Source organism: Pyrus communis, chromosome 1 (genome assembly GCF_963583255.1).
Source record: "Pyrus communis chromosome 1, drPyrComm1.1, whole genome shotgun sequence".
NCBI classification, from domain to species: Eukaryota; Viridiplantae; Streptophyta; class Magnoliopsida; order Rosales; family Rosaceae; genus Pyrus; species Pyrus communis.
Window position 1 is genome coordinate 14,567,040 of NC_084803.1, and position 26,974 is coordinate 14,594,013.

Here is a 26,974-nt window from a genome sequence, read left to right on the forward strand (position 1 = left end):
TAGATTAAATATCTGTCCTTTTTTAAAATTTGATTAAAATATTTTGAACAATAATCATCTCTATTTTTTAAAATTAAAATAAATTTTGAATTTATCTTTTTATCTGCAGGATGCATTTTTTCTTATTTAGTGGAGATTTTAGTAATTAAACTATATTTTCTCTTCTTCCAAATATGTTTTTTTTTATGCAAACATTTAATATTATTTCTTTTTTTTTCAAATAGTTGGTGATCAACATAAAAGCTCTGTGTAATTTTTTCAATTTTTTTGTGAAATTATATTTTTTTTGTTGTTTTTTTAAGTATAGTTGTTGACGAATTATTATTAAGTACAATATATTACGTATATATTAGTTGTGGGTACGTTTATTTGCAATTTTGGTACGTTTGATTTGATACATATTGTTAATATTGGTACATTATTTTTATTTTGGTACATTTTATTTTGTACATATTGTGTATTGGTACGTTTATACCATTCTCAATCCTATTTTCTCTTAACGTACTAAAAGTGTCACATGCCAGACTCCAACCTCTCGGATATTGTCCACTTTGGCATTCTGGGCCTGGACTATGTCACAGCCACCCAGCTACCGCACGGTTTTGTTCTTGTGGACCGTAGTCCACAAAAGGCCTCTCTGAAGTTAAAGCTCTAGGCATGGATATATAAGGCCCAAAGACCACGCCCTCACGGGCAATGTGGGATACTACAATCCACCCCCCTTAGGGAGCCCGACGTCCTCGTCGGCACACCACGACCATGAGTCTGGCTCTGATACCAAATTGTCACATCCCAGACTCCAACCTCTCGGATATTGTCCGCTTTGGCATTCTGGGCCTGGACTATGTCGCAGCCACCCAGCTACCGCACGGTTTTGTTCTTGTGGACCGTAGTCCACAAAAGGCCTCTCTGAAGTTAAAGCTCTGGGCATGGATATATAAGTCCCAAAGACCACGCCCTCACGGGCGATGTGGGATACTACAGAAAGAAAAAACTCATTTCGGTACATTTGATTTTGGGGGATTTAAAAATATTTTAAACTATTTTGAAAATAAAATATCTTCAATCGTAGATAATTATTGCTAAATTGTAGCATTATCGTGAAAATAAATTGAATCTAACCAACTATTTTTTTTTTTTTTTAACAATTATCTCTAACGGAAGAGAGTGTAATCAAAAGGCTAGATTATAGGAAATTTGTTACAATATAATGTGCATATAGCACCAAAATTATGACAAAAAAAGTTTAATCAAATCACTAAAAGGCATGGATGTTTGATCTAGAAATTTCAAAATTGAGGCGCCTATATCAAAAAATCCCATTGTGAAATGGGTACTGTTGTCACCCACACATTTTCACTTATCACCTGCCTCTCCAATTTTGATCAACAATTAACAAAGGTGTCTCATAGGAAAAAGTAAATGTGTGAATAGTACTTCAATCATAAAAAAAAAATAATAGGTTCATTTGAGAATTCTTTTGAATGACTAAAATCGCACTATCACCTGTCAATGCACTCATTATAAAAATAAAAATAAAAAAGTGCCTGAATAACACTTTCACCAAAAGCGTTTTCAACTATTTTAAAAGCAATGTCAAACTAGCCTAATGTTTTCCCTTGCCAAATTAAAATACTAGTTTATAATAATTTTGCCAATGTGCTAGACTTCAGTTATTTTTTCATTGTAAAAGATTAGTTTTTTTTTTTTTTTGATGAATTTAGATATATATATTTTTTTTTTTTTCAAAAGAGCCAGGAATAGGCTAAGAAGTGCAAGGGGTGGAGTTGTCCTCCTCAGCTAAATCACTAATCAAAGAGGGAGTTTCTTCAACCCATATACTATCTCCTCCATAATGGAGGGCAAAACGGGCTAGCCCATAGGCTACGAAATTGGTTTGGCGACGAATGTGGAATGTAGTAGCTTCAACGATCGAAAGCAGCAAAGACTATAGGTCTAATGAGGGACACATACGCAGAAGGCCTATGTAACCCATGTAAAAGGTTAGTTTTTTTAAATACAATGCTATAAGGGTAATTATGGGTAAATTACACTTTACCCCCCTCAAGTTTAAGATTGATTTCAATTCCTTACAACATCTTTAAAACATTTCAATTTCATACATTACTTATCATTTTATTTCCATTTAAAAATCTGTTAAGTAAATCGTTAAGTGATGACGTGGCAAATTTGAGGTCCCCATTTGTTCTGATGTGGTTGCCATATTTATGCCACGTGTTGAAAACTTAATAAAATATTTAAAATATTAAAATAGTTATTTAAACAAAAGTTAAAAAAAAAAAAAAAAAAAATCAAATCCCCACTCGTGCCCACCCTCCCACCCCCATCACCCGCAACCACTTCCCTCCCCACTGCACCTCCATCTCCGATGAGAACATCCCCGCCAAGCTCTTCCCCCAGTACACTGGCAAAACTAGCTGGCAAAGTAGCTCCGTGTCGGAGCTCGTCGAATCAATGTTTGGGGTTCATTTTTCTCCAAACTGACGTCAGAGATGAGTTCAAGGGGAAAAAGAGATTTTAATGACGATGTTGGTGGTCTGAAATTCGTCGGAGATGGTGGTGGTCTTCATCGACTTGATTGATCGGGATTTTCGTCGAGTGAGGGAGAGTGTTGAGAAAGAATGAGATAGTTGGGGAGAGAGAGTGATGCGAGAGAAAGAATGTTGGGGGGTAGGAGAAGGGGTGGGGGATGGGGGAAGGGGTGGATGACAGGGGAAGGGTTGGGTGATAAAGGATCTAGTTTTGTTTATTTATTTATTTATTTTAATTTTTTTTAACTTTTGTTTAAATAATTATTTTAATATTTTAAATATTTTATTAAGTTTTCTAACGAAAGTATGAAATTCAAATAAAATGATAAGTAAATTTATAAAATTGAAATGCTTTAAAGATGTTATAAGGAATTGAAATAGACATCAAACCTGAGGGGTTAAAACGCAATTTACCTTATAATTATATAGGAGAGTTGGCTAAACCAAACGGTTTGATTATTATTTTATTTTTTGTTTGTCAATTTGATTCACATGAAGAAACTCGCAAAGATCAGTATGATTTTAATTTTTAAAAATCATGGACTAATCAAACCAAACCGCATACATATAATGTTATATTTACTAAAAATTTTGTTACATACTCTACAAGCCTTATGAATTTTGTTTCTTCTCTTTTAGTGCGACTTTAGAGCACTTCCAGTGTAGGAGCCCTTCCCCCTGGCTATTCACTATTTGATCCACCTCATGAACAGTAATTACCATTAATGAACAGTAATCACCTTTTGTATCTCCACCGTTGCACTTGAATAGCCCCGGTAATTGGTAATAAAATATTAATATTTTATTTATTTATAAAATAATTTTATTTGCAATCCAATCCCAATTGGCAGCTCCTCTCTCGTCCCTCCCTCCCTCTGTCTCATTCACTTTCCCAAATCCAATCCCAATTCGTTTTCTCAAGAATACAAAGAGGAGATTTTCTCTGCAAATTTGTGTGAGCTTTGAGAGGATGAAGGCTATGGAGGAAGTTGTAGAGGAAAAAGAAGTTAAGCTTTTCCATTACAATTTCTCTTTAATACTACAATACAACTCGATATTTTCTTGTCAACGAGGTCCTGGAAGCTCCATGGCTTCAATGATGAAAGAAGACTCTTGATGCACATTACTACAAGTCCTGGAGAAATCATGAGGCCTGGCCTCAAAGAGGTTGGTTCCACCTTGTGATCCCTTTGTATGTCCTGACTGCCCAACAAAGCCTTCCAAAATCTTCAAGACATCTGACATCTTTGGCCGGAGCTGTACGAGTCGCAGTCCGAGTCCGAGTCCAAATCCGACGACAGCGTAGACGAAGAAGAGGAGGACGCCGACGAGGACGACGACGACGCGGATGAGGGCGAAGAGGACGACGATGACGAAGAAGAGGACGACGACGTCAGCCCACGTCAGACAGCCCTCGGGCGCTCGGGCTGGCAGGAATCCACCGGCCTGGAGCTCGGGCCTGCTCGGGCTCGCTCGCCAGCCAACGCTGGACTTCCTCCCTCTGGCAATCCGGCACTGTTCCGCAGCCTGTCCCTCGAGCGGTTGCTCCCGCTGGAGCTGCTCTTAGAGCATTGAATTCATGAATTTAAAAGTTAAATACTATGGGCTACGGAATTGGTTTGGCGACGGATGTGGGACGCAGTAGCTTCAGTGATTGAAAGCAGCAAAGACTTGGCATCCTTTATGATTGGTCTAATGAGGGACACATATGTAGAAGACCCATGTAACCCATGTAAAAGGTTAGTTTTTTTTAATTCAATGATATAATTATGGGTAAATTACATTTTACCCTCTCAAATTTAAGATTGATTCAATTCCTTACATCATCTTTAAAACATTTCAATTTCATATATTACTTATCATTTTATTTCGATTTTATACATCCGTTTGAAAATTTGTTAAGTAAGCCGTTAAATGATGACGTGACAAATTTAAGGTCCTCATTTATTTTGACGTGGCTTCCACATTTGTGAAACTTAATTCCAAAAACCCTAGCCGCCTACCACTTCCCTCCTCACAGCCGTTCTCTGGCTATGGCTGGGGGCCGGTGGTAGGCCCTCCTTTCCTCTTCATAGCTCTCCCTTCTTTGCTCTTCCCCAACCCAGCCTTCCCCCTTCGCCTTTTTTTCCGATTTTTTTTTCCACCTCCCTCTCCCCCTCCCTTGTGCGTCCCTTCCCCCGACCCCTTTCCCTTTCCGATTTATCCTTCCCCGTCCTTGCGCCAACCCCGCCGGCCCTTTTAGTTTCTTCCTTCCCTGCTTTCTCCCCCACCTTTTGCACGCATGTCCCGTGATTTCGGGTCTCCTCCCTATATCCGGGTTTGCCCTTCTCAAGGTTATCTTGATTTGGGTCTGATGGGGTTTCCAGATTTGGTTGTGGCTCCCTTTGGCTTGTGCGGTTTCGTATTTCGGTGAGTGGATGCCTGCATCCCACTGGCCGGGTGCATCGGATGTTGGTCCTTTCTCGGTTTATTTCCCTTTGATTCGCCTCGGGAGAGGTTTTTGTAATTTTAGTTTTATTTAGCTTTCATAGCTTAGTCTTGGTCTTCCTAGGAAAATTGCTCTCTAGGGTTCCTAGGTCTCCTTAGGTTCTCTAGGAGAGCGCTTGTCTGAAGATTGATTACGTCGTTTAGCGTCGAGTTACCTCCAATTTGTTGGAGACATTTTCAGCTGGTGGTTCAGGCTAGTTTTGCAGCGTGTGGAAAGGACTATGGAAGCCATGGTCGCATGCTTTGCTGCATGGTTGACGCTCACAGCACAGCAATGGTTATACGCTACATGTTTGGTGGGTGGAAGATTCTCCTGATTTGCTTAGGGATATCTTGTAATTTGATTATGTATTGACATTTGGGGATAGGTCCTTCTGTTGTGCGGGACGCTACTTTTCCTTAGATCGGATTGAAAGCGCCGACAAGGTTTCATTGAGGCCCAATATGCACACTATTCTCAGTTTGTTGTCAGTTTGTACTTGTATTGCTTTGCTTGCAATGAATATCAAATATCGTATTCCTCTTAAAAAAAAAATAATAATAATCAGTTGGAACTCGGGTGCAAGACAATATCATAGCTAGTAAAAAAATTAAAAAAAAATCGATTAAAAAATGAGAACACACTGACTCGACTAACACTTAACTTACAATATAATTCACAAATGTCTGTTTATTTATTAATTTGGACTAATCAAGAATCACAATTTACACAGTAACACCTCGCTCAACCAAAATGGCTCTATAACGTAAAATTATACTTGTACAAATCAAAACTCAAGATCATCCCCAAAAAGGTAGAGCAGTCTCTCAACGGCCCAGCTGGGCTGCGATCTGCTGTGATCCCAGCTCAGGCTCTGTATCTGCGATGACGTCAGCAATGGAGTCCTGCAGAGCGGGCAAGTCTTTTGATTATCCTCATCATGATTATCATGATGGTGGTGGTGGTGATGATGATCATTATACTCGAGCCACCTGTCAATGCACTCGGTGTGGAACACGTGGCAGCAGTTCCGCATCTCCCTGACCTCGTCCCCCATCTCCAGCTGGCTCAAGCACACCGCGCACGTGTCGCAGTCGCCGCCGCCGTTGATTCCGTAACTCCCTCTCCGCTCTGTGATTTCTCCGAAGGTGGTCTGAGTCAGACAGTCCCTGATCAGTTGGGTAGAAGCGGAGGAAGAAGAGGAGCAAGATTCTTTATCGTACTCCGCCTGTAGGAAATCAAATCCCTCCTCGGCGGTGGAGGAAGCGGAGGAGGAGGAGAGTGTTTGTCTGAGTCTGAGCGCCCAGAACACAACCCATCTCATCAAAGCAATTACAAAAGCCGCTTTGTACAGTACGTGGCTCAGTATCAAGCCCGACGAGGATGCGTCGTCGACGACGAAGAAACCCATCGGATCAAATGCGAGCAGCGAAGAAACCATATGAAGGAAGAAATGTAGAGCAAGCAGTGGAAGAAGAGAAGAAAAGCAGAGGAGGAGGAAAAGGGGAAGTTCCCAATGGCATCCAGCTGCTTTATAAAGAGGTGGGTTTGTGTGTTGTGAAGTGGAAGGATGATGCGCGTGGGGTCCGTTTGCTTTTATGCTTTGTAAATTGTGACCGACTGGCTGACTGGTCACCGTTGTCGTTTGATTCGTTATTGGGGGATTGATTTGTGCGTTTCTGAGTCAGTTGGAAGGGTCGGTGGCTCATAGGTTTTAAATAGGTTTGATTATGTTTGGTTTTGCAGATTAATTAGAAAGATTAGGTCGGTGGAATTAGTATACAAGTTTTGTAATGCATCATCATTAAAGGTAAAGCATGTGGATCTGACCATAAGATTACAACTAACTTTTTTTCCTTTTTTTTTCTTTTAATTTCGTCCCTTGTTTATATACCTGCTTTGATGACCAATTGTGAGATGGGTTGGCAACCGTCGTCCTATCCTATGTGTCAAGTCATTGATCTGTTGTGAAGTTCACTTATATCAGAACCTTTATTAAAAGGGATTTTTACTTTTAAATTCACTTATGTCACAGTCTTAATTAGCAAGGATTTTCATGAATGGAGACAAGTTGTATCACTCATTATATATTGAACTTCAACGATTAGATTATTTATTTTTTAAGTCCTCATTTGATTGTTATGATGAAATTTTAATGTTTGTTAGAAGATAGTGTTCGTCAATTTCTTTGAATTTATTCAGATACTTTAAATATTTTCAATTTGGCTAAATATTTTGCAAGAATTATTTATAAAATGCAACTTAAAAAATAGATAGTTTAGATCGTTGTGGAGTGGTCCCATAACTATTTCCCATTTTGACCTAAAATAGGAATACCTTTGGATAAAAGGCCTGCACTTTATATTAATGACTGACAATCACTCAAACTTTAGTATTTGACATCTACTTAGTTGTCAGTTAGCCATTGATGCATTGTAAAACCAACTTACATCCATAGTTGACAATTATTAATAGTCACTCACATGTACGTGGATGATCGCTAGTGGTTGATAGATTATTAGATCCAAATCTATCAACCCAATTAGATTAACCGCATACAAGTGATTGTGTGTGCAATTGTCACTGATGACACAAATAACAGTCGTCTGCCAATGCATTTTAATAATCACTCACATCAACGACATGAACTATCAGTCACACATCTGTTAAACATCTGTTAATGCGTATTGAGATTCACTTATATTGTAGCTGACAATCGCTTTGTCATATCGATTTCTTGTGTCATTTACAGTCTACTATTGAAATTCAAGAATACACAAGTGGATACATTTTTTCTTATGATAAATAACTTTTTCATGATACGTGAGCATGACCCTCTGCAATTTGCATGTTTGATTACCACCTTTTGATGCACCGTATCCTAGTCACATTCCACCAAGGTACAACAGTTTTTCCAAATTCCCCTTTACTTTTCACTGCAATTAGCGATAAGAATGCACCCCACAAATGATCGTTGCTTTATTGCTTCCATCCTCACAAGTCACAACAAAAGCCATTTACCAAAGAAAAAGTTGAGTACAGTTTATGATGCAGCAAACACCAAATACCATAACCACAAAAGCAAAAACTTTATTGGCATAATTCGCATCAATACCCAGGATAGTGTGATCCCCCCTTTTTCCCTATCACAAACAGAAGATGATATTTCCGATGCCATCGGAGAGATCTCTTATTGACACTCCAAAAATGTAGCATTGTGTCCTTTGCCAGGCGTGTCAAATATATATATAACAATCTATAACAGAAACCCATCAGGTACTTTGTCAGAAAAAACTTCTCGAGCGGAAACAAATGACTTGCACACGTATCTTAAAAATGGTTATACATGGCTAAATACAGTCCTCACGGTCTTCTATTTTCTTCCATCTTCTGTCGCATTTTGTATTGGAGAGTGGCGGGAGCACAGTCCAATGGTGTTTCCCCTGTGTGTAAGAAGGAGCCAGTCAAGTGGTGACCAAGTGATGCAATATGTGAGCAAAAGTTGCCTACTAGCTACTAAAGTGTTCTCGGCTATAATCCAAATGTGAGCGAAAGAAAAAGTTCATCTATGACTCAACAGAACAACATTGATACTTGTATTACTTTTCTTTCATCTATGACTCTACAAAACAACATTGATATTTATGTTACTTCATCTAAACAGGTACCCTCTGCATGCACCCCACTTCCACGGGCGTACGCACCACGCTGGTAAGACATGCACCTTTATGCAAGGGGTAAGACAACTCATGATGGTGTCTTGCATTCGGGAAGCAAAGTGCACTTATTGTCACCACCTCTCATATCCCAGCTTTTGGGCAGATGATCGGAGAGATTCACCAAAAGAACAACCAGATGGATACAAACTAGGCTAAATGAAGCACAATTCGACCATTCAAACACAAAAATTTATGTCGACAGGACATTCCCCACTCATGCCTTGGTAATCTTTATTAGCTATCTTACAAAATAAAGTTCAGCAACAACTTAAAATCTAAGAAAACTGGGGAAAAAAAATTACCCTGTGCATTCTTGTAGTCCAGGCTTGCTCCACCATCCATGAGGGCAAAAACAATCTCAGTTTGATTAAAGACCGCTGCCTGACATTAGTGTCACAAAAAGATATATAAGCCCTGGAACCATTTGATACATGCACAGACACAACAGAGAGAGAGAGAGAGAGAACATACTAAATGTAGCAAAGAAAGTCCTTGCTTGTCATGGTAATTCACATCAACACCCTGCCAAAATGAGAGTGTTACATAAAACCCACTTTTTAGATATTAATTTTACTCTAACTGTTACCTCACTCAGAAGCTTCTTGACGGCAGCAACGTCACTATTCTTTATAGCTTCTCTCATACCCTAAAAAAGCACATAAAGAAGTCATAATCTAGAGCAACTAAATTTCTTCTGCATGATTGTACCTTTGGTGACTAAATAGAAAACTTAAAAGTTATACCTCCCCGTTGGCTTCATAATCAGTCTGGGTTTTATCAGAAATTCCGTTGTTCGCTTGACCAAGATTGAAGACAGAACTGCAAAGTTTATACAAATAATTACAGACCATTACACAGGGTACTTTGGCACCAACATCCCACATAGCCAGTTTACAGTTAAGCATAATGCAGAAACATTATTGTTTACGAACATCAATGTTTATAGAAACAAATGGAGGGAATGGCCATTATAAAATGGCTACATTTTCCGAATATAACTGCATGTCTACATTGTGAGCTTATCACACAGAAATCACATAGTAAATCAAGATTCAACCATTATCCATTATGTCAGGCCAGGAGTTACAGGTATGGCAGACAAAAACCTAGAGGCAACCAACCTCTGCTTGCTATTAGACGTGGAAGCTTTGGGTTTTAAAGCAGTTTCTGTCTTCTTTGGTTTTGGAGTCGGCCGAGGGGCAGAGGTGGATACGGTTTTGCTCTGCCACAAACAAAAATATAACCTTGAGATAAATACAATGTGCAGAAGCAACATCCAAAGAAATTGGAAAAATTATACCTGCAAGGGAGCTGCATCCACAGATGGCACTGGCGCTTCACAAATACATAAAGGCATTCCACACTTGCAGTCTGAAATGGCTGGGACAGGCTGATACTGTACAGTTGGTTCAGCCCTTGAATCTACATCTGAATCAATGTCCAATCTAGAAACTGAAGATGTTACACCATCAACTCCATCCGAAGAAGCTTGTCCATCACGTTTGGTAGTTCTGTGCAAAAACAAAACCCAAAATGACCCAATAGTAGAAAAGATTTTTCGTTTCCTTCAAAGAAAATAAAAGGAAAAATAATTGAGAGAAGAAGACCAAAGGACAAGAAGTCCCAACTTTAGCAATTCACCGTGGGGTAGCAAAACAACAATATCAGAATGGAACACAGATTAGGGTGGAAGCCTGTAAAGTGCTCAGTATTCTTCACTAACATACTTTTTGAGCAGTAGGGCAAAAGGAAAGAGTAAGAAGTACAAGTGTACATGAACAACTACGCACAGTAGGGGAAGGCATGGCATGAATCTCCATACGTAAATAAGATATACAAATGAGTACACCTGCATGATCCTTTTCAGGTTCATTAGCCAATTATTGCCACTAAAGCACCTTCACCCCTGGACAAACTCAAACACTGAAAGGGGGTTTCCTTTCCATGATTCCATTATAGCTTACCCTGAAGGCCTAGCAATACTTTATTACCAACTACTTAAAAGACCAGTAGCCCTTGAATGTTTAATACAACAACAACAACAACAACAACAAAGCCTTTTCCCACTAAGTGGGGTTGGCTATATGAATCCTAAAACGCCATTACGTTCGGTTTTGTGTCATGTCTTCCGTTAGATCTAAGTACTCTAAGTCTTTTCTTAGAGTCTCTTCCAAAGTCTTCCTAGATCTTCCTCTACCCCTTCGGCCCTAGACCTTTGTCCCGTAGTCGCATCTTCTAACCGGAGCGTCAGTAGGCCTTCGTTGTACATGTCCAAACCACCGTAACCAATTTTCTCTCATCTTTCCTTCAATTTCGGCTACTCCTACTTTACCTCGGATATCCTCATTCCTAATCTTATCCTTTCTCGTGTGCCCATAAATCCAACGGAGCATCCTTATCTCCGTTACACCCATTTGATGTACATGTTGATGCTTCACCGCCCAATATTCTGTGCCGTACAGCATCGTCGGCCTTATTGTCGTCCTATAAAATTTTCCCTTGAGCTTCAATGGCATACGACGGTCACACAACACACCGGATGCACCTTTCCACTTCATCCATCCAGCTTGTATTCTATGCTTGAGGTCTCCATCTAATTCTCCGTTCTTTTGCAATATAGATCCTAGGTAGCGAAAGCGGTCGCTCTTTGGTACTTCCTGGTCTCCGATCCTCACCCCTAACGCATTTGGGCCTCCATTTGCACTGAACTTGCACTCCATATATTCTGTCTTTGACCGACTTAGGCGAAGATCTTTAGATTCCAACACTTCTCTCCAAAGGTTAAGCTTCGCATTTACCCCTTCCTGAGTTTCATCTATCAACACTATATCGTATGCGAAAAGCATACACCAAGGAATATCATCTTGAATATGTCCCATTAACTCATCCATTACCAATGCAAAAAGGTAAGGACTTAAAGATGAGCCTTGATGTAACCCTACCGTTATGGGGAAGCTTTCGGTTTGTCCTTCATGAGTTCTTACGGCAGTATTTGCTCCATCATACATAACCTTTATAACTTGGATATATGCCACTCGTACTCCTTTCTTCACTAAAATCCTCCAAAGAATGTCTCTTGAGACCCTATCATACGCTTTTTCCAAATCTATAAAGACCATGTGTAAATCCTTTTTCATATCTCTATATCTTTCCATCAATCTTCGTAAGAGATAGATTGCCTCAATGGTTGAGCGCCCTGGCATGAACCCGAATTGGTTGTCCGAGACCCTTGTCTCTTGCCTCAATCTATGCTCAATGACTCTCTCCCAAAGCTTCATTGTATGACTCATTAGCTTAATACCCCTATAGTTCATGCAATTTTGTACGTCGTCCTTATTCTTGTAGATAGGCACCAAAGTGCTCTTTCGCCACTCATTTGGCATCTTCTTCTGAGTTACTCAACTCCCCCAGAGAAGTACTCCTTTCATGTCCTTCACTAAAAAGATTATGAAAATAACCTCTCCACCTGTCTTTGACCGCGTTCTCTGTAGCAAGAACCTTTCCATTCTCATCCTTGACGCACCTCACTTGGTTTAGGTCTCTTGTCTTCTTTTCCCTTGCTCTAGCTAATTTATAGATATCCAACTCTCCTTCTTTGGTATCTAGTTGCTTATACATATCATTATAAGCCGCTAGCTTAGCTTCTCTCACAGCTTTCTTCGCCTCCTGCTTCGCTATTCTACACCTTTCACCGTTTTCATCGGTCCTATCCTTGTATAAGGCCTTACAACATTCCTTCTTAGACTTAACCTTTGTTTGTATCTCCTCATTCCACCACCAAGATTCCTTTTGGTGTGGAGCAAAGCCCTTGGACTCTCCTAATACCCCTTTTGCTACTTTTTGGATACAACTAGCCATGGAATCCCACATTTGGCTAGCTTCCCCCTCTCTATCCCACACGCATTGGGTGATTACTTTCTTTGAAAATGACTTGTTTTTCTCCTTTTAGATTCCACCATCTAGTCCATGGGCATTTCAAGGTCTTGTTCTTTTTTCTCTCTCTTTTGATATGTACATCCATCACCAACAAGCGATGTTGATTAGCCAAGCTCTCTCCCGGTATAACTTTGCAATCCTTACAAGTTATACGATCCCCCTTCCTCATTAGAAGAAATCAATTTGTGTTTTTGACAACCCACTCTTGTAGGTGATCACATGTTCTTCGCTCTTCTTAAAGAAGGTGGTGTTGGCTAGGAAGAGATCATATGCTATTGCAAAATCCAAGATGGCTTCTCCATCCTCGTTTCTCTCCCCAAAACCATGGCCACCATGAAAACCTCCATAGTTGCCTGTCTCCTTGCTCACGTGTCCATTTAAATCTCCTCCTATAAATACCTTCTCCGTCTGAGCGAATCCTTGACTGTTTAATGAAAGAAATCAATGCCACCTTTAGAACCAAGGCAATCAGATGTAACCTGAACTGTAGCTTTTTACTGGGAGTTGCCATCTGTGGCAACTTCCCTTGAGTTTCTATTTCTAGTCGGCTACTTAAGTTGGTTGACAAATTTGCAAGCTTAGCTCACCAAGATCAATTAAGTTTTCATTAAAAATAGGATTTCAAGAGTCTTCAAGCTGCAACCAGTGATTCATTTCCATCGTCAATCAACTCCAGTAGTCACAGCAAGAACTCACAAACATCACAGACAATATATATTTAGAATATTGCTAGGTAGACCAAATTTGCAAATCATGTGATGTGACATCAATAGGAAATAAGCACGTTAATCAACACTTGAGTAATAATCCAATCATCAACAACCACGTCAAATGGTTTTTAAATTTGGTTTAAAAAGATTGTCTCCCTAGCATTACCCTTAGAATTATAATGGATTCGATGAATGAAAAACGCCAAAACAGATAAGATATACAATTCAACAAGCATGTATAGAAGTATGCGTATTCTAAAAAGTTCAATGAGGAGTAATTTACCGAGAGGAGTCATTGAAACATTCACTGCAAACTCTAACGGGTGAATAAATGCCAAACTGTGGTAAAGCCTGAGATTGCAAAAACACGATCACTAATTAAAAGTTCATCAATTGGAAGCTTTGCTGCAAAGATAAACAAAGCTTTAAGGAAAACAAACACACCATTTGGTTTGCCGAGTGTTCGTGGCATAATGTCCGCCCACAAGACCGGCAATGATGCTGCATAAATCATAAGCTAAAGAGCATCAACTGCGCTGAATAAACTACTCCAAAAATAGTAACTTTAGTTATAAGCATTTGGGTTCATTAACTCTAAAGTTGCTTGTGACAATCACAAACAAGAAATGCTGAATGCTTAAGTTGGATTCAAAGGTTGTAACTTGCGGCAAGATGATCAATCAATAATACCAATTGGAAAAGAAAAAAAAAACCCAGTTTTAGATCATCATAAAAGAAGCATCATGGCCATAAAAATCAAATTTTCAGCTCTGATCTTACCCAATTGGGAAAAATTTAACTAAAACTCTAAACTTTGAGATCCCAATAAAGCATGGGAAGCCATGGCAGTGGAAATTATGTAAAGGGGTCCTTCTGGATTCGATATGAAGGAGAAACTAAATAAAAGGGTACTCCTAAATTAATCAAATTCCATTACTTTCTGAAAGAAAAGAAAAAATCGTAGGGAGAGAGATGGGTACCCGTCGCCTGAAAGCGTTAAAGCTGCATTTGCAGACGTCGCAGCGCGGAGCTTCTTGGAACGACGGAGGCTCCATTCACTCGCATGCAAATTGTGGATCGATTTTTTATACAGACCGAGTCAATCTTCAATTTTCATGGCTTCCTCCACCATCAAGCTTCGAGCATTTCCATTTTTTCACTCGGCTTTTTCTTTACCCGGCAGATTTCGGGTTACCCGCCGAGTTTGGCTTCCGGTTTTTTTCTTTTCTTTTACTTTAGTTTCAAAGGATTAAATTTGAGAGATAAATGCTAAATAATCACAACCGTCCGGAACAGTCAACGTGTTGGACGGTGCAGATCTTCTGCAGATTCATTATTAATTTTCAGAAGGGAATAGTAACACCCAGTACATTGCAAACGATAATTTATCTTTTGAAAATTATATCATGCGATTAAAATTGTTTTTTTTGTTAGGTGATAGAAATTAATAAGATTGGCTAAAAGCGTCACGCGCATTATAATTTTTCTTTAGAGAGCTATTAAAATAATTTTTAGGTTTTTTTTTTCAGTTAAAATTCAACTTTTAAATAAAGAACGTGATTTGACTGCAAATAGTTCTAAGCAAATCATTAGAAGTACATTATGATGTTATTGGCACTAGGTAAAAAAAACATTTACACTCTTAAAGAGGATATTTTTTCTTTCATTTTTTAGTGAAAAAGAAGCTACTAGAATAGACTGGTTTAAATGAGTTTTTTAAATTCCGTCTATAATTTGCATTTACTATTTCTTACTCTAACCGTTTTGCTTAACAAGATGGATAACGCAACGCAAGTCAAATTAACTTTAAAATAACTTTTTTTAAGTGTTAATATCAAAATCTAAGATGGTTTTATAATAAAAGTGAATGTTCAAGTCTAATCTTTAAAGAAGTAAGAAAAAAACAAAGTAAATAAATAAATGCTAAAGAGACTCTCAAAAGAGAAACTCTTTATGAACTTTCTGTCACTTCTTATTTTTTGCATAATTTTCATGCTAATATTATAAAATATTATGCAAAAAACATGAAATGTCGAAAATTCTATGAAGACTTTTACTTTTAAAAGATATCATGTAGCATATCTCAAGTAAATAACATTTTATGTATGGGTAAGATTTTTCCCCGAGAAAGCAATAACCCAACAACACACATAATCAGAAAGTAGAAACATAGTTGTGACCACACGATCGTATGTGGTCACGAATACGATAACATCAACGGCGACGTACAGCACACTCCAAACGCCAGGGCATTGTCGTTAACGTTTTGAATTGCAGGAAAGCATCTGGACTTTAAACACGTGGGGAAATTGAAAAAAAAAATGGTGAAAATGAATTAATAATTGAGAGATAGGTTTAGTTGGCCACGGGAGGAAGCGGCTTTTTTTTATGAGTTGTTTTGTGCTTCTCTATATTTTCTGTGAAAGTTGTGAAGCAAGCAACAACCTGTGAGGAAAAAGCAATGGCGGAAAAAGCAGAAGTTGGTTGTGATGTGAAGCTTTCAGAGATGGAGAAAGAAATGGTTGCCCAAAACAAGCCTAACCAGACAGAGGGTGATCTGCAAAACCTCAGGTGATCTCAAATTTATGTATAAATTGCAAATTTAGAAACTTATTTTTGTTGGTTTTTTTTTCCTTCCCTCTTTTGATTCGAGCGATATTCTAATTAATTTAAACTACGAGAAGGGTGACTTCGAATTTGGATGTTCAGGAGCACTTTGTTCTAGCCAACTTCGCTACGAATTATGGGTATGAAAAGGGTTTGGAAAGAAAGGGTCAATCTTTGACTGAAATTTGGGTTTAGGAGGATTTTGTTTCTGTGGTTTGGAACAAGATATTTATTTTGCGAATTATTGGGGGTTTTATTGCAAAAGACAAGAAATTTCAGCTGCACTAGTTGTAATTTTCTGGTTTTAGATAAGGTCAATTTGGATTTGTGTGCCTCCACGGTTGCAACTTTCAGAGTGGTACTGTTCATGTTTGTTTCCATCGGATTTTCCAACGTTGTTTAGTTTGTTGGGTAGCAGTTTGGAAAAATAAATGTGATTTAGTTTTTGATCTGGCTTGTTAGTTTTATGATGCTGGTAGATTGTGTTTGTGCTTCATAATTTTTTTTTTTTTTTTTTTGTCAAACGATAGATTTTGTTAGATTAGGTATTAGAATAGCCACCGATGGGGTTCGAACCCATGCTGTCATGCAGGACTCAACTCCTTTCCACCGCTGTGCTTCATAATTTTGGGTTGGCAGGAAATTGGATCTTTGTGGTGCTTTCTGTTTTGGAGACAAGAAATTAAGGCGAAATTAAGGCAAAATTAAGGCAGAATATATAGTAGATTTGGTTATTATGTAATTCTGTTTCTTTTAACTGTAACTCTAGATTTGGGGCTTGTTTGCTTCTGTCAAAAGCGCGTCTGCTAGAAGTGCTTTTATGAGCTTGGCTGCTTTTGGAAGAGTTAAAAGCACGTCTGACTTGTTTTGGCAACTTGGCAGTTCTTCCCCGAAAAACATCAAAAATTTTATAAAATTCAAGTGTTCGTAAAAATGAGCTTCAATGACCTAGAGACAATTTTAAGTTTTTTTTTTTTGACAAAAGTAGTCAAAAGTGCTTCTACTTGTCAAAAGTGCTTTTAGCCTTGCCTTGCGCTTTCTTAGGCTCACATGAAATTTGGTTTGTCGTTGTTCTTTATGTTTTAGTGCCAGGAAAGGACCATCTGCACCAAACATTACCAGTCCTGCTCCGGCTCAGCTTACCATCTTCTACGCAGGGAGCGTTAGTGTGTTTGACGCAATTACTGCAGAAAAGGTAGGTTCTTTTCTGTCCTTAAATAATGTAAGCATTAAGCAATTTGCATCTAACTCTGTCATTTACGTACTTGAGTTTTTCTGTACTGATGCACTTAAATGCGTAATAGGTTCGTGAACTTATGCTTATTGCGGCTGCTGCTGCTGATAAGAAGACCAGTGATGTGAAGAATACTGCGACAAGCGGTCCTCCAAGTCCACTGGTTCGTACAGGGTCGTCTTCGCTGCAAAACTCTTCTGCTCCTGGTTCACCAGTTGTCCAGCCCTACCTTGATCAGAAGAGTTCCATTAGCAAATTGGAAGCTGGTAAGAATTCAATACTTCACCAAGACGTAGTAATGTCGATGCAATAATTGTAAATTCCTTAACGAGATTATTAATGATGGCTACACGGTTCCTACTTCCTTGTTTCTGTTGGTTCAGGGTTTCCCATTGCAAGGAGACACTCTCTTCAGCGCTTCCTGGAGAAGCGACGTGACAGGTACCCCCTCTCCAAATCCTGTGATGGGTTTTCATTTTGTCACCGTGCCTATGCGGCCATCTCAGTTTACACATCGATCACTGTGTTTTTATTGCTCCTTGTTCATTCTTGCAGGTTGGTCAGCAACAGTCCATATCCTACTTCGCCAGCAACACCGATGGGCGACAACGCAAAAACTAATCCGAGCAATAACGCTTCTCCGGGTGTGGGTTGCTTCAAACAATCTGCCATGGTTCAGGAAGAAACTCAACCAAGTTCGGTTGCCTAGCCAGCTTGAACTCCTATGATTCTATCCTATTTTATGTCTCAGCATGTGTAGTAATTTCGCAAAGACGTACATTTAACCAGTAACTGTTGTGTTTAAATTGCCCGTTCGTGCAATCGGGTCCGTGCGTGTATAAATCATCCGTCGATTGAAACTGAAAAACAACCCTGAATGACAGATTGGTGGTCGACGATGAATTATGTGTTTGATTGGTGACGAAGAATTTGTAAACTTGTTACCCCTGTTTATGCCGAGGCGGTTTGATTGTATTCGTTATGTTATATTACGTTGTGGACTTGACTATAACAAATGACAAACTATTTGTGTCGCCTCGGTCGTGTGGTGAACATGCAGCTACTTGTTATAATAAATCCAAGTTAGCTTTGCATTCTATGGCACCCCGAAATGTATATCAATTGAGCTCGGTTCGGCAGTTTGTGTTGGAACCAAATTTGCACGGTTAGGCACAGTGGCTGAACCTCAAACTAAAGCTCCGGTGCGAACATGTACTGTATGAGTCCCCAATCGAGGGGTTCAGCGCGTTGCATTCCATTTCACGCAATTCCTTCGTTCTGCAAAATCTCATATGCTTTGCCGCACGGCACATCACAATCTTGCTCACGTTAAGCAATGTGGTGTGCCATACGGCAAAGCATATGAAATTCTTATCCACGAGGTTAAGCAATGTAGAATTCAACTCAAGAAGTTTTTTGTTTCGCTTCCTTGGATTCGAACTTTCATTATAGGCAGAAGCTACGAGCACACCACAACCACAAGCAATTTTCACAGCCAACAAATTGCTTCTTTTACTCTGAAATATAGGAAATACTGGAAGGAAACACATGCACAAGCAGATGAGGAAGCATATAAAATTAACAGTGAGTAATCGTCGATAAAACATATGAAGTTTCAAGCACCACATCTTACAACACAAAGAAAGATCCAAAATACCATACGCTAAACTCACATTTATTGCCGTCTAACTTACATTCTGCGTTTTCAGTGTGCGCTACGCAGAATTCCATGTAAGTAGCCACCGGTCATTACAAGTGACACAAGTGATACAACGCCGGCTGGAAATACCTTCCCTGACTTCTTGAAACGAGAACCCATCACTGCTAGGAGGGCAGCAGACAACCCTGGAGGTAGGAGAAAATGAAAATTAGTAAATTAGTTAAGGTTGAACAAAATCAAGAAACTCAACTGCACTTGCAAAGAGCAAAAAGGGATATCCTAGAATTGTCCGTATTCTGCGGCATCAGACAATTGAAATATGTCAAGCAAACATAATCCACCAATCAACTACTGCAGCAACTATCAACATAAGTAAATGAGATGATTGCGATGATCACTTACCAAGCCCGATAGATGATGCAAACACTGGTCTTACAGGAAGCTCAGTAGAAACATAAAAGAGTAAGGCCGCTGATATTCCCCCTGCCAACAGTGACTTCTGGCTGCCACTCTTCAAAAAGCCCATAAGGCCACCCACTGTCAAAAAAGCAACTGGACATCAATAAACTGATATGTTCCTAGGGATAATTGCTATCCATGAGATAATTATTTGATTCCCAGGATTTTGTTGTCTTGGGACACAAGAAGCTAACTGGAAGTTTAAAACCAAGGAGGTACCTCGAGTACGAAATACTTAGTGACATTTGGAAGATACTAGACTGTAAAAGCTTCTCGAACTAAAAGAAAAATTTGTAGACCAGTTAAAAAAACTTCGAACTTGCAAACACAAAAAGTCTTCCTATGGGAACCAACCATATCTATAACCCGACCTATATTGCAACGCTACTAAAAATCACCTATAAACTTGCAAATACACATTACAACCAGAATCCATAACTCCGTAGCCGAATCAGAGATCACCAATAAATCGGAAACCAACCGTTATACTATTCGACATCAAACACGAAATGCTTTACTTCCTTTGACATTACAAGCACAACTCAAGGCCTAGACACAAAATTTAGCGATAATCGCAACAACCCCACAGGCAAAATCTAACTATTATCTACCTTCCTAGTCAATTTTACAAGATAATCAAAGATGTTAACTTTAAATTTTACAAGCTAACCAAAGATGTTAACTTCACATTTTACAAGATAATCAAAGATGTTAACTTTATTATTTACAAGCTAATCAAAGATGTTAACGATTCGAAAGCAAAGGAATTTGATTGATTACCTCCAACAAGGGCAGCATATCCTAGGGTTAGTTTCTGAGACATCGACATCCCTTTCTTCTTTATCTCTTCAGGTCCCTCCTCGCCCTCCCCTTTACCCTCACTATTATCACCTCCACCTCCACCCCCTCCGCCGCCGCCTCCTCCCCTGCCGCCAAAATTACCCCCACCGTCTCCGCCGCCGGCAACCGGTTCGATACCGATATCCTTGATTCCCGAATCAACAGTGAATATGGTGGTAGTTTTCGTGTCGGAAACCACTCCAAGTTTTTGAATCGACGTGGTGTAGCTCAAACCGCGAGACGCTCCGAATCCGTGAAAGGTGAGATTGTTGTTGTGCTGCAGGCGCCTAGCTCCGCCGCCGCCGAGGAGAAGAGAAATGGTGGTGTTGTGGAACGCTCCGATTTTGGGGCGTAGGAGGAAAAGGGAGGACTGGGAAATGCACAAGTCTGCCATATGCGTGTGAGCTTTTTAATTTGTTTTCTGGATTCTTCGTGTGGCTTTAGGTTTATTTCTTCCTTTTTTTACCTTATTGACAATAAATCGTGGGCACTACATGCTACTCCATGTTGCATGTCCGAAGAAGAAGAAAATGTTTGAACTTTTTTTGCTATCCATTAGGAGAACGCTAATGACTCGTTGATTTTCTAGATGATTGAATTGAAGAGGAATTAAAATTAAATTTATGTTACAAGTTGTTTACTAAATCATTTAGAAGTGGATTACCTTTGGTGTAAATAATATCGTTTGTTAAAAAATAACTACGTATAATCAAAGTAAAAATGATGTTTATTTCATAAAAATTATTTACTAGTTCACTGATGTAATAAAAAACTAGCTTGATTACTAAACTGTTCCATTGTAAAATAATATATTTTACATGCTAATTAATTGTATCACTAATATTAATTAAACACCCTATACAATTTTTTTTTTACCAAAACGTTAATTATCCTAAAAATACTTAATTGTTGTAAATTATACTTATTATGTGGCCGTTCACTTGCCAATATGTAACATGTAATTAGTTAAGATATTTTTTATGCAAATTATGTCTCTAGGGTTAATTACACATAACTCCTCTAAATTTTTTGTGTTTCACAAAGCCTCCTCGTGTTTTCAACGTATCACAAATACCCTAACGTTTTAAAATCATTTTACAAATCTCCTTCCGTTAGGGTTCCTTTAGTTTGATGCTGACATTAGCGTAAACTAATTTTAAAATAACAAAATTAACCTTGTATAGCTATTTTAGTTAGAAATATGATATCACACTTATGGCCCAACACTCCAATTCACCAATCGCCTACATTAAACATGCTATCCTTTCCGCTCGGTGCTCTCTCTGTCCTTCAATTTTCTCTCGTTTGCTCTCACTTCCTGTCTCAATTGCAATTCGAAATTAGTTTTATAAAGTTATAAAAAGTTATTTTTTTATTGAAAAAAAAAAAGTTATGTATCGTCACTTCTTCATTTTCTAGGAAACAAGTTGACCTTCTTTGTAAAGGCCCAATCAATAAAATTAGGAAAGGCCCATTAGGCCCAAGATGAAGCTTCCTCACCAGTTCCACTAGAACAAACCTCACTCACCCACAGCAAATCACAAACGAAATCAACACATCCTGCTTCCCTTTCCGCCAAATATAATCAACTATGCAGCGTTCGAAATCCCGCCAATTCGATCCCTGAACCGGTGAAATCCAAATCGGCCCAACTGGGATCATGGGTCGAAGAATCATGGAATGGGCTGCTCGGTCCGATCACATGGGCGGCATTCCGAGGAAGATGGTGATCACGGCGGTTGGGGGTCTGGCGAAGGCCGTCGTCTCCCTCATCAACTCCACCACTGTCCACAATGCCGACACCCTTCTCCGTCTGGTCCGGTCTCGGCCTAATGGGGTCCCACTCGTCACTGTCAGCAACCACATGTCCACCATGGACGACCCCTTTTTGTGGGGTTTCAAGGGGTTCCCCAGCACTGATGCGAATTTGGCGAGGTGGGTTTTGGCCGCCGAGGACATCTGCTTCAAAAATTCGGTGCTTTCTTACTTCTTCAGACTTGGTAAGTTGAATTTTTGTTTCTTTTCTTTGTTTGATTTGGGGGTTTTTGCACATTGTATCTGTTTTTTCGAGGTGGGATTTGTTTTTGATGTGCTGATTTGGTCAGGGAAGTGCATTCCAATTACGCGGGGTGGCGGCATTTATCAAGAACACATGAACGAAGCTCTTGAGAGATTAAGTGAAGGTTCATGGGTAATAATTTCTTAGTCTTATGTTTACTGTTCTAGTTTCTGCTCAATGGGTCAGTCTAGTTTCACTTACTGAGCACTTGTGGGAGATATTCAATCATTGTTCCCTAGACTGTGAATGTACTGAATTGGATGACATATGTCGTGTTGCAGATATCACTCACCTGAGATTTTTATGTAAAGTTTGGAACTTTGGGGGTTGATGGGTTCTTCAGTTGTAGTTTGTGAAGTGGAATGTTACCTTATAGACTCGGTAGTTTTGAAAAAGTTGTTGACTTGTGCTGTGAAGTGTATATCTATGTGAAAGCTTTAGTTATTTAAATTCAAACTTTTGGATCTCTGATGGGCAGTTGCATACATTTCCTGAAGGAAAAGTATACCAGGAAGATGCACCTATAAGACGATTGAAGTGGGGGGCTGCTAGTCTCATTGCTCGTGCTCCTGTAACCCCTATAGTTTTGCCGATTGTTCATACTGGGTTTGAACAGGTAATTTTCTTTTCTTAGGATTCTTCCTCTTTATCTGGACATTTCTTTCGACCAATTCCATGTGTTTCTTTTAAGATTTTGACTAGATTGCTATTAGATGTTAGTTCCAAAGATGGAAACTTCCCAAGCCCCACCCCACTCTCCCCAACGAAATGCGATTCTGACATGTTTTCTTAACAATGCATTATTTACAACAGTATCACAAGCTGTCTGATTGAATATTCTTTTTCGATTCCTTGTGAGATGTATGACATGAACCTGTGTATTAGTTTCATCCATTTAACACGATGGTCCTTGGATGGATTCTGATTTGCATTTCCTTGTCTCTCTCTATCCAACATACTCTTTGTCATTTGTATTCAGGTTCCGATCAATTGACTGAAAACTTGAGCCATAACATTGTAACCTGACATCCAAATGGCTAGCTGTGTAGTTTTGGGAATGATTGCTTCACAGAATATCGTTGTAGAAAATTTCAGCTTTACATCTTTTTGGGGATATTAGAATTTCAGTTTGCCTCATAAGCTTATGGATGTGGCGGTTAAAACTGTTTCTGTTATGCATTCAATATGTCATGAAAAAATTGCATTACTGACGTATGGTTTATTACATATGTTGACATTACCTAAGGTGCACCAGAAAATCTAGTTAAATTTGCTGATATCATGAAACTCTGCTGTGCTTTTCAATGATTTTGTCCACTTTTCGTTATGCATGTCTTGCTCTTTGTAAGTCCTGCACAATGATGTAGTTAACTGGAGCTATTCATATAACATAAGTTTATCATTTTTGCATTTACACAGAAGGTAAAAATACGTATAAACCTTACATTTTTGTGATCATCTTTTGTTTTTGGTTATTTAACTTTACCAATACAGATCTTTTGCGACCCATTTGTTCAACATTGCTCATTTCCCATTTGCTACTATTTAAATTTCCAGGTGATGCCTGAGAAGTTTTATCGTGGTAAAAGGCCTCCGTTTCCGTTATGGAATAAGCACATTAAGATAATAGTTGGCGAGCCAATGGAATTGGACCTTCCTGAAATGAGGCGGATGGCAACCTTTCTGTCTCGTAATACATCACATTCTACTCTAGGATGGCCAAGCACTTGCTCTGGTGGTTTGGACGAGGCAGCACAAAAACATCTGTACAGTGCAATTTCCGAGCAAATCCAAAATGTCATGGAGCGCTTACGGATGTTTGCTAAAAGTTTTTCAAAGTCCAAAGATCAAAATCTTTGCTAGCATAAGTAATTTTTTGAAGTATGTCCAACAGTTGGAGAATTGCATTTCAATCACCTTGAGATATACTCCTAAACGGGAAGCGTATGCATCCCTTTACTCCAGCGTTCAATCAGTGAGTTCCGGTTCTATCTAAGTAACAGGATCCTACCGGCTTCATTCTACGTCATGCAGTTGAATAGTTAGTAGTTAATTTACAAAACTTGTATTGTTTTATGAGGTTCGTTTGTATCATCGTCCATTTTGTAGTTGATTTTACGAACCATTCTTGTACCATTACTTCTTGTATGTTACAACATAAAAAGGATCGAATGACTTCAAATTCTCCTCTTACTATTACCATGTGTACAAATTTTGAATTCGGCGCAAAATTGTCTGTGTTAACTGAAGCAGCCAGCCATTGTAGACTTAAGCAGCCAGCCATTGTAGACTTATCCAGCCATTATTGACTAAAGAAGCAGCCATTGTTGGCTAAAGAATTAGGTGAAATCCATTGTAATTAATATAGTAGTTTCATAGCAGTTTTTTATGACTTCTTGTACTGGTTTCATACATGATCATCATTGCTTGTATTCCTATATAAATCCTCCGATTGGGAGATGAATAGATCAAGAAATTAACTCTATTTTGGCATGGTATCAGAGCCATTCTGATCCAAAAGGAGTTTCTATTCTAATTAACCTACTGGCACTACTGCCATCTACCCCATAAGACCTGCAGAATAGCAGGCCTTCTACTTTCATACGAATCCAATCTCTCTTTGGCCATATCTGCCAACATCACTACCCATATTGAGCTTGTTAACCATATACATTCCGCTGCATCTCTACCCATCTTCTGTCCATTTGCAATATCTCCACGAACCCACACCCTATAAACCCAAAATTTTAAATACTACCCCATACCCTATAAACCATACCCGTTGGAATCACCCAACAAACCCGTGCCATTGCTTCTTCCTCCTTGCATTTTGTTCCTGCATCCCTCTCAGTGAGACTCTATTGTTTCAATAAAGAGAATTTGTTGCAGTAGTAATGGGTGACTCCAAGACCACTGTTTCAGCTGCTGTTACACAAAATGATATGTCTCTGCATATCACCCCAGACAAGTTGGATGGGTCCAACTATTCCTCGTGGTCCCAAAGTGTCCGCATCTACATCACTGGCAGAGGCAAATGGTCTTATGTCAGTGGAAAAAAGAAGGCACCAGCAGAAGCCGATGCATCGTATGCTATATGGGAGGAAGAGAATGCCATGGTTCAATCTTGGCTTCTCAACTCTATGACTAGAGATTTGCGGGCCATTTTTCTCCGACTCTTCACTGCAAAAGATGTTTGGGATGCTGTTACCCAAACTTACTCAATTGAAAAAGATGCATCAAAATTATATGAACTTCGCCGTCAAGCACTGGCGACTCGCCAGAATGGTGAGCCTTTATCTGCATATTATGGTAAACTCCAGCAAACATGGCAAGAAATAGATTTCTTACGTCCTGGAAAATTGAAATGTGTTGATGATGTTGCTGCTCGAGAGACAGAAATTTCAGAAGAAAGATTGTATGATTTTCTGGCTGGCCTTGATCCTCATTTAGATCATGTTCGCAGTCAAGTTTTGACTCAAACACCTTTGCCATCTGTTCGTGCTGCTTATGCTCTTGTGAATGCTGAAGCAAGTAGGCAAACCATTATGTTGGTTGGCCCACAAGTGGAAGGATCAGCCATGGTAGCTGCTCCGTCTCGATTTCCCCGTGGAGTCTCGAATTCTCGATCAGGGGGATCTAAAGCTACTGATACAAGGAAGTGTACTTATTGTGACAAGGATAAGCATACTAGAGACACTTGCTTTAAGTTGCATGGATATCCTGATTGGTGGGTTCAAAAGAAGGAAAATCAAAAGAAAAGCATTGTTGGATCACAAGCACACCTGTCTACACCAACGCCTTCCGTGCCTCGAGTAGATCAATCTGCTCACTCAGTTTCTCCTACTACTGCTTCCACTTCCTTAGTCGACGCAGGTAACTTTGGTTTTGCCTTGAACACCACATTTGGTGCTCCAAATAAACCTTGGATCATTGATTCGGGGGCTTCTGACCATATGACCAATAACTCTTCATGGTTTGCTTCTCACACTACTCCACCTTTAAATACCGTTAAAGTTGCTAATGGTATTTCCACTCCAGTGCTTGGAGCAGGCTCCATCTCATTAACACCATGCCTATCTCTCTCATCTGTTTTACATGTTCCTAATCTTTCTCACAATTTGCTTTCTATTGGTAAACTCACAAATCAACTAAACTGTCTTGCCATCTTTTCTCCTACTCATTGTTGGTTTCAGGATATTCGAACGAAAGCATTGATTGGTCATGGTAGAGAGAGGGGAGGTCTATACTACTTGGACTTACCACCAGATTGTGAGAAGACAAGTTACAGTTGTCAAGTGGAAGCTAAACAATTTGAAGCTTCTGAAAAAATTTGGTTATGGCACAAAAGATTGGGACATCCTTCCTTTCAGTACCTGCAATATCTATTCCCTTCTTTATTTTCTAAAGTCAAGGTTTCTAATTTCCATTGTGAAACTTGCATCTTTTCTAAAATTCATCGTGTCTCATTTCCTTTAAGCTCCAATAAAAGTGATGTTCCTTTCTCTCTTATTCATTCTGATGTTTGGGGACCATTTCATATTCCTACTCATACTGGTGCTAAATACTTTGTCTCTTTCATTGATGACTGCACTCGAGTTTCTTGGGTATACTTACTAAAAAATAAGAGTGAGGTTATGTCTGTTTTTCCAATATTTCATCAAATGATTCAAACCCAATTTAATGCTAAAATTCAAGTTGTTCGATCTGACAATGGGAAAGAGTATTTGAATT

The 26,974-nt window shown here is 39.2% G+C and overlaps 5 protein-coding genes across 6 annotated transcripts; 2 read left to right on the plus strand and 3 right to left on the minus strand.

Annotated features, from left to right (window-relative positions):
- Nucleotides 1-5,673: 5,673 nt before the first annotated feature.
- On the minus strand, nt 5,674-6,517 carry LOC137717220 (probable E3 ubiquitin-protein ligase XERICO). Its single transcript, XM_068456516.1, has one exon. It carries the CDS (start codon nt 6,458-6,460, stop codon nt 5,807-5,809), a length of 654 nt encoding a protein of 217 aa, XP_068312617.1. The 5' UTR covers nt 6,461-6,517; the 3' UTR covers nt 5,674-5,806.
- A 1,550-nt stretch (nt 6,518-8,067) lies between these two features.
- On the minus strand, nt 8,068-14,600 carry LOC137709976 (uncharacterized). The gene is made up of 10 exons (XM_068448953.1): nt 14,365-14,600; nt 13,829-13,885; nt 13,668-13,735; nt 10,039-10,249; nt 9,860-9,960; nt 9,482-9,557; nt 9,325-9,384; nt 9,210-9,260; nt 9,041-9,119; nt 8,068-8,462 (listed from the first exon to the last, which is right to left on the minus strand). The coding sequence occupies exons 1-10, from the start codon at nt 14,437-14,439 to the stop codon at nt 8,383-8,385; spliced, it is 858 nt and encodes a 285-aa protein (XP_068305054.1). The 5' UTR covers nt 14,440-14,600; the 3' UTR covers nt 8,068-8,382.
- Nucleotides 14,601-15,734: 1,134 nt separating this feature from the next.
- Nucleotides 15,735-18,200, plus strand: LOC137732201 (protein TIFY 3B-like). 2 transcript variants are annotated; one of them, XM_068471504.1, is made up of 5 exons: nt 15,735-15,955; nt 17,078-17,186; nt 17,296-17,491; nt 17,609-17,666; nt 17,781-18,200. In XM_068471504.1, exons 1-5 carry the CDS (start codon nt 15,846-15,848, stop codon nt 17,932-17,934), a joined length of 627 nt encoding a protein of 208 aa, XP_068327605.1. In that variant the 5' UTR covers nt 15,735-15,845; the 3' UTR covers nt 17,935-18,200. The 2 variants fall into 2 exon arrangements, with proteins under 2 accessions (XP_068327605.1, XP_068327612.1); XM_068471511.1 differs by having other exon boundaries at nt 15,738-15,955; nt 17,084-17,186.
- Nucleotides 18,201-18,786: 586 nt separating this feature from the next.
- On the minus strand, nt 18,787-20,664 carry LOC137732192 (protein FATTY ACID EXPORT 2, chloroplastic-like). The gene is made up of 3 exons (XM_068471494.1): nt 20,125-20,664; nt 19,288-19,422; nt 18,787-19,070 (listed from the first exon to the last, which is right to left on the minus strand). Exons 1-3 carry the CDS (start codon nt 20,576-20,578, stop codon nt 18,931-18,933), a joined length of 729 nt encoding a protein of 242 aa, XP_068327595.1. The 5' UTR covers nt 20,579-20,664; the 3' UTR covers nt 18,787-18,930.
- Nucleotides 20,665-21,709: 1,045 nt separating this feature from the next.
- LOC137713898 (N-acylphosphatidylethanolamine synthase) lies at nt 21,710-24,429 on the plus strand. Its single transcript, XM_068453252.1, has 4 exons — nt 21,710-22,184; nt 22,290-22,375; nt 22,722-22,859; nt 23,801-24,429. The coding sequence occupies exons 1-4, from the start codon at nt 21,845-21,847 to the stop codon at nt 24,104-24,106; spliced, it is 870 nt and encodes a 289-aa protein (XP_068309353.1). The 5' UTR covers nt 21,710-21,844; the 3' UTR covers nt 24,107-24,429.
- Nucleotides 24,430-26,974: the final 2,545 nt, after the last annotated feature.

What these genes read in the sequence shown, in the direction of transcription:
- LOC137732201 (XM_068471504.1), top strand. Translation starts at nt 15,846, where the DNA reads ATGGCGGAAAAAGCAGAAGTTGGTTGTGATGTGAAGCTTTCAGAGATG. An exon ending in ACGCAATTACTGCAGAAAAG is followed by an intron (nt 17,187 to 17,295) that starts GTAGGTTCTTTT and finishes AATGCGTAATAG; the next exon opens with GTTCGTGAACTTATGCTTAT. An exon ending in CTGGAGAAGCGACGTGACAG is followed by an intron (nt 17,667 to 17,780) that starts GTACCCCCTCTC and finishes TCATTCTTGCAG; the next exon opens with GTTGGTCAGCAACAGTCCAT.
- LOC137732192 (XM_068471494.1), bottom strand. Translation starts at nt 20,578, where the DNA reads ATGGCAGACTTGTGCATTTCCCAGTCCTCCCTTTTCCTCCTACGCCCC. An exon ending in ATATGCTGCCCTTGTTGGAG is followed by an intron (nt 19,423 to 20,124) that starts GTAATCAATCAA and finishes CTTTTTTGACAG; the next exon opens with TGGGTGGCCTTATGGGCTTT. An exon ending in TGCATCATCTATCGGGCTTG is followed by an intron (nt 19,071 to 19,287) that starts GTAAGTGATCAT and finishes TCCTACCTCCAG; the next exon opens with GGTTGTCTGCTGCCCTCCTA.
- LOC137717220 (XM_068456516.1), bottom strand. Translation starts at nt 6,460, where the DNA reads ATGGTTTCTTCGCTGCTCGCATTTGATCCGATGGGTTTCTTCGTCGTC.
- LOC137713898 (XM_068453252.1), top strand. Translation starts at nt 21,845, where the DNA reads ATGGGTCGAAGAATCATGGAATGGGCTGCTCGGTCCGATCACATGGGC. An exon ending in TTCTTACTTCTTCAGACTTG is followed by an intron (nt 22,185 to 22,289) that starts GTAAGTTGAATT and finishes TGATTTGGTCAG; the next exon opens with GGAAGTGCATTCCAATTACG. An exon ending in TTCATACTGGGTTTGAACAG is followed by an intron (nt 22,860 to 23,800) that starts GTAATTTTCTTT and finishes TTAAATTTCCAG; the next exon opens with GTGATGCCTGAGAAGTTTTA.
- LOC137709976 (XM_068448953.1), bottom strand. Translation starts at nt 14,439, where the DNA reads ATGGAGCCTCCGTCGTTCCAAGAAGCTCCGCGCTGCGACGTCTGCAAA. An exon ending in ACGTCTAATAGCAAGCAGAG is followed by an intron (nt 9,558 to 9,859) that starts GTTGGTTGCCTC and finishes TAAACTTTGCAG; the next exon opens with TTCTGTCTTCAATCTTGGTC. An exon ending in ATTATGAAGCCAACGGGGAG is followed by an intron (nt 9,385 to 9,481) that starts GTATAACTTTTA and finishes GTGCTTTTTTAG; the next exon opens with GGTATGAGAGAAGCTATAAA.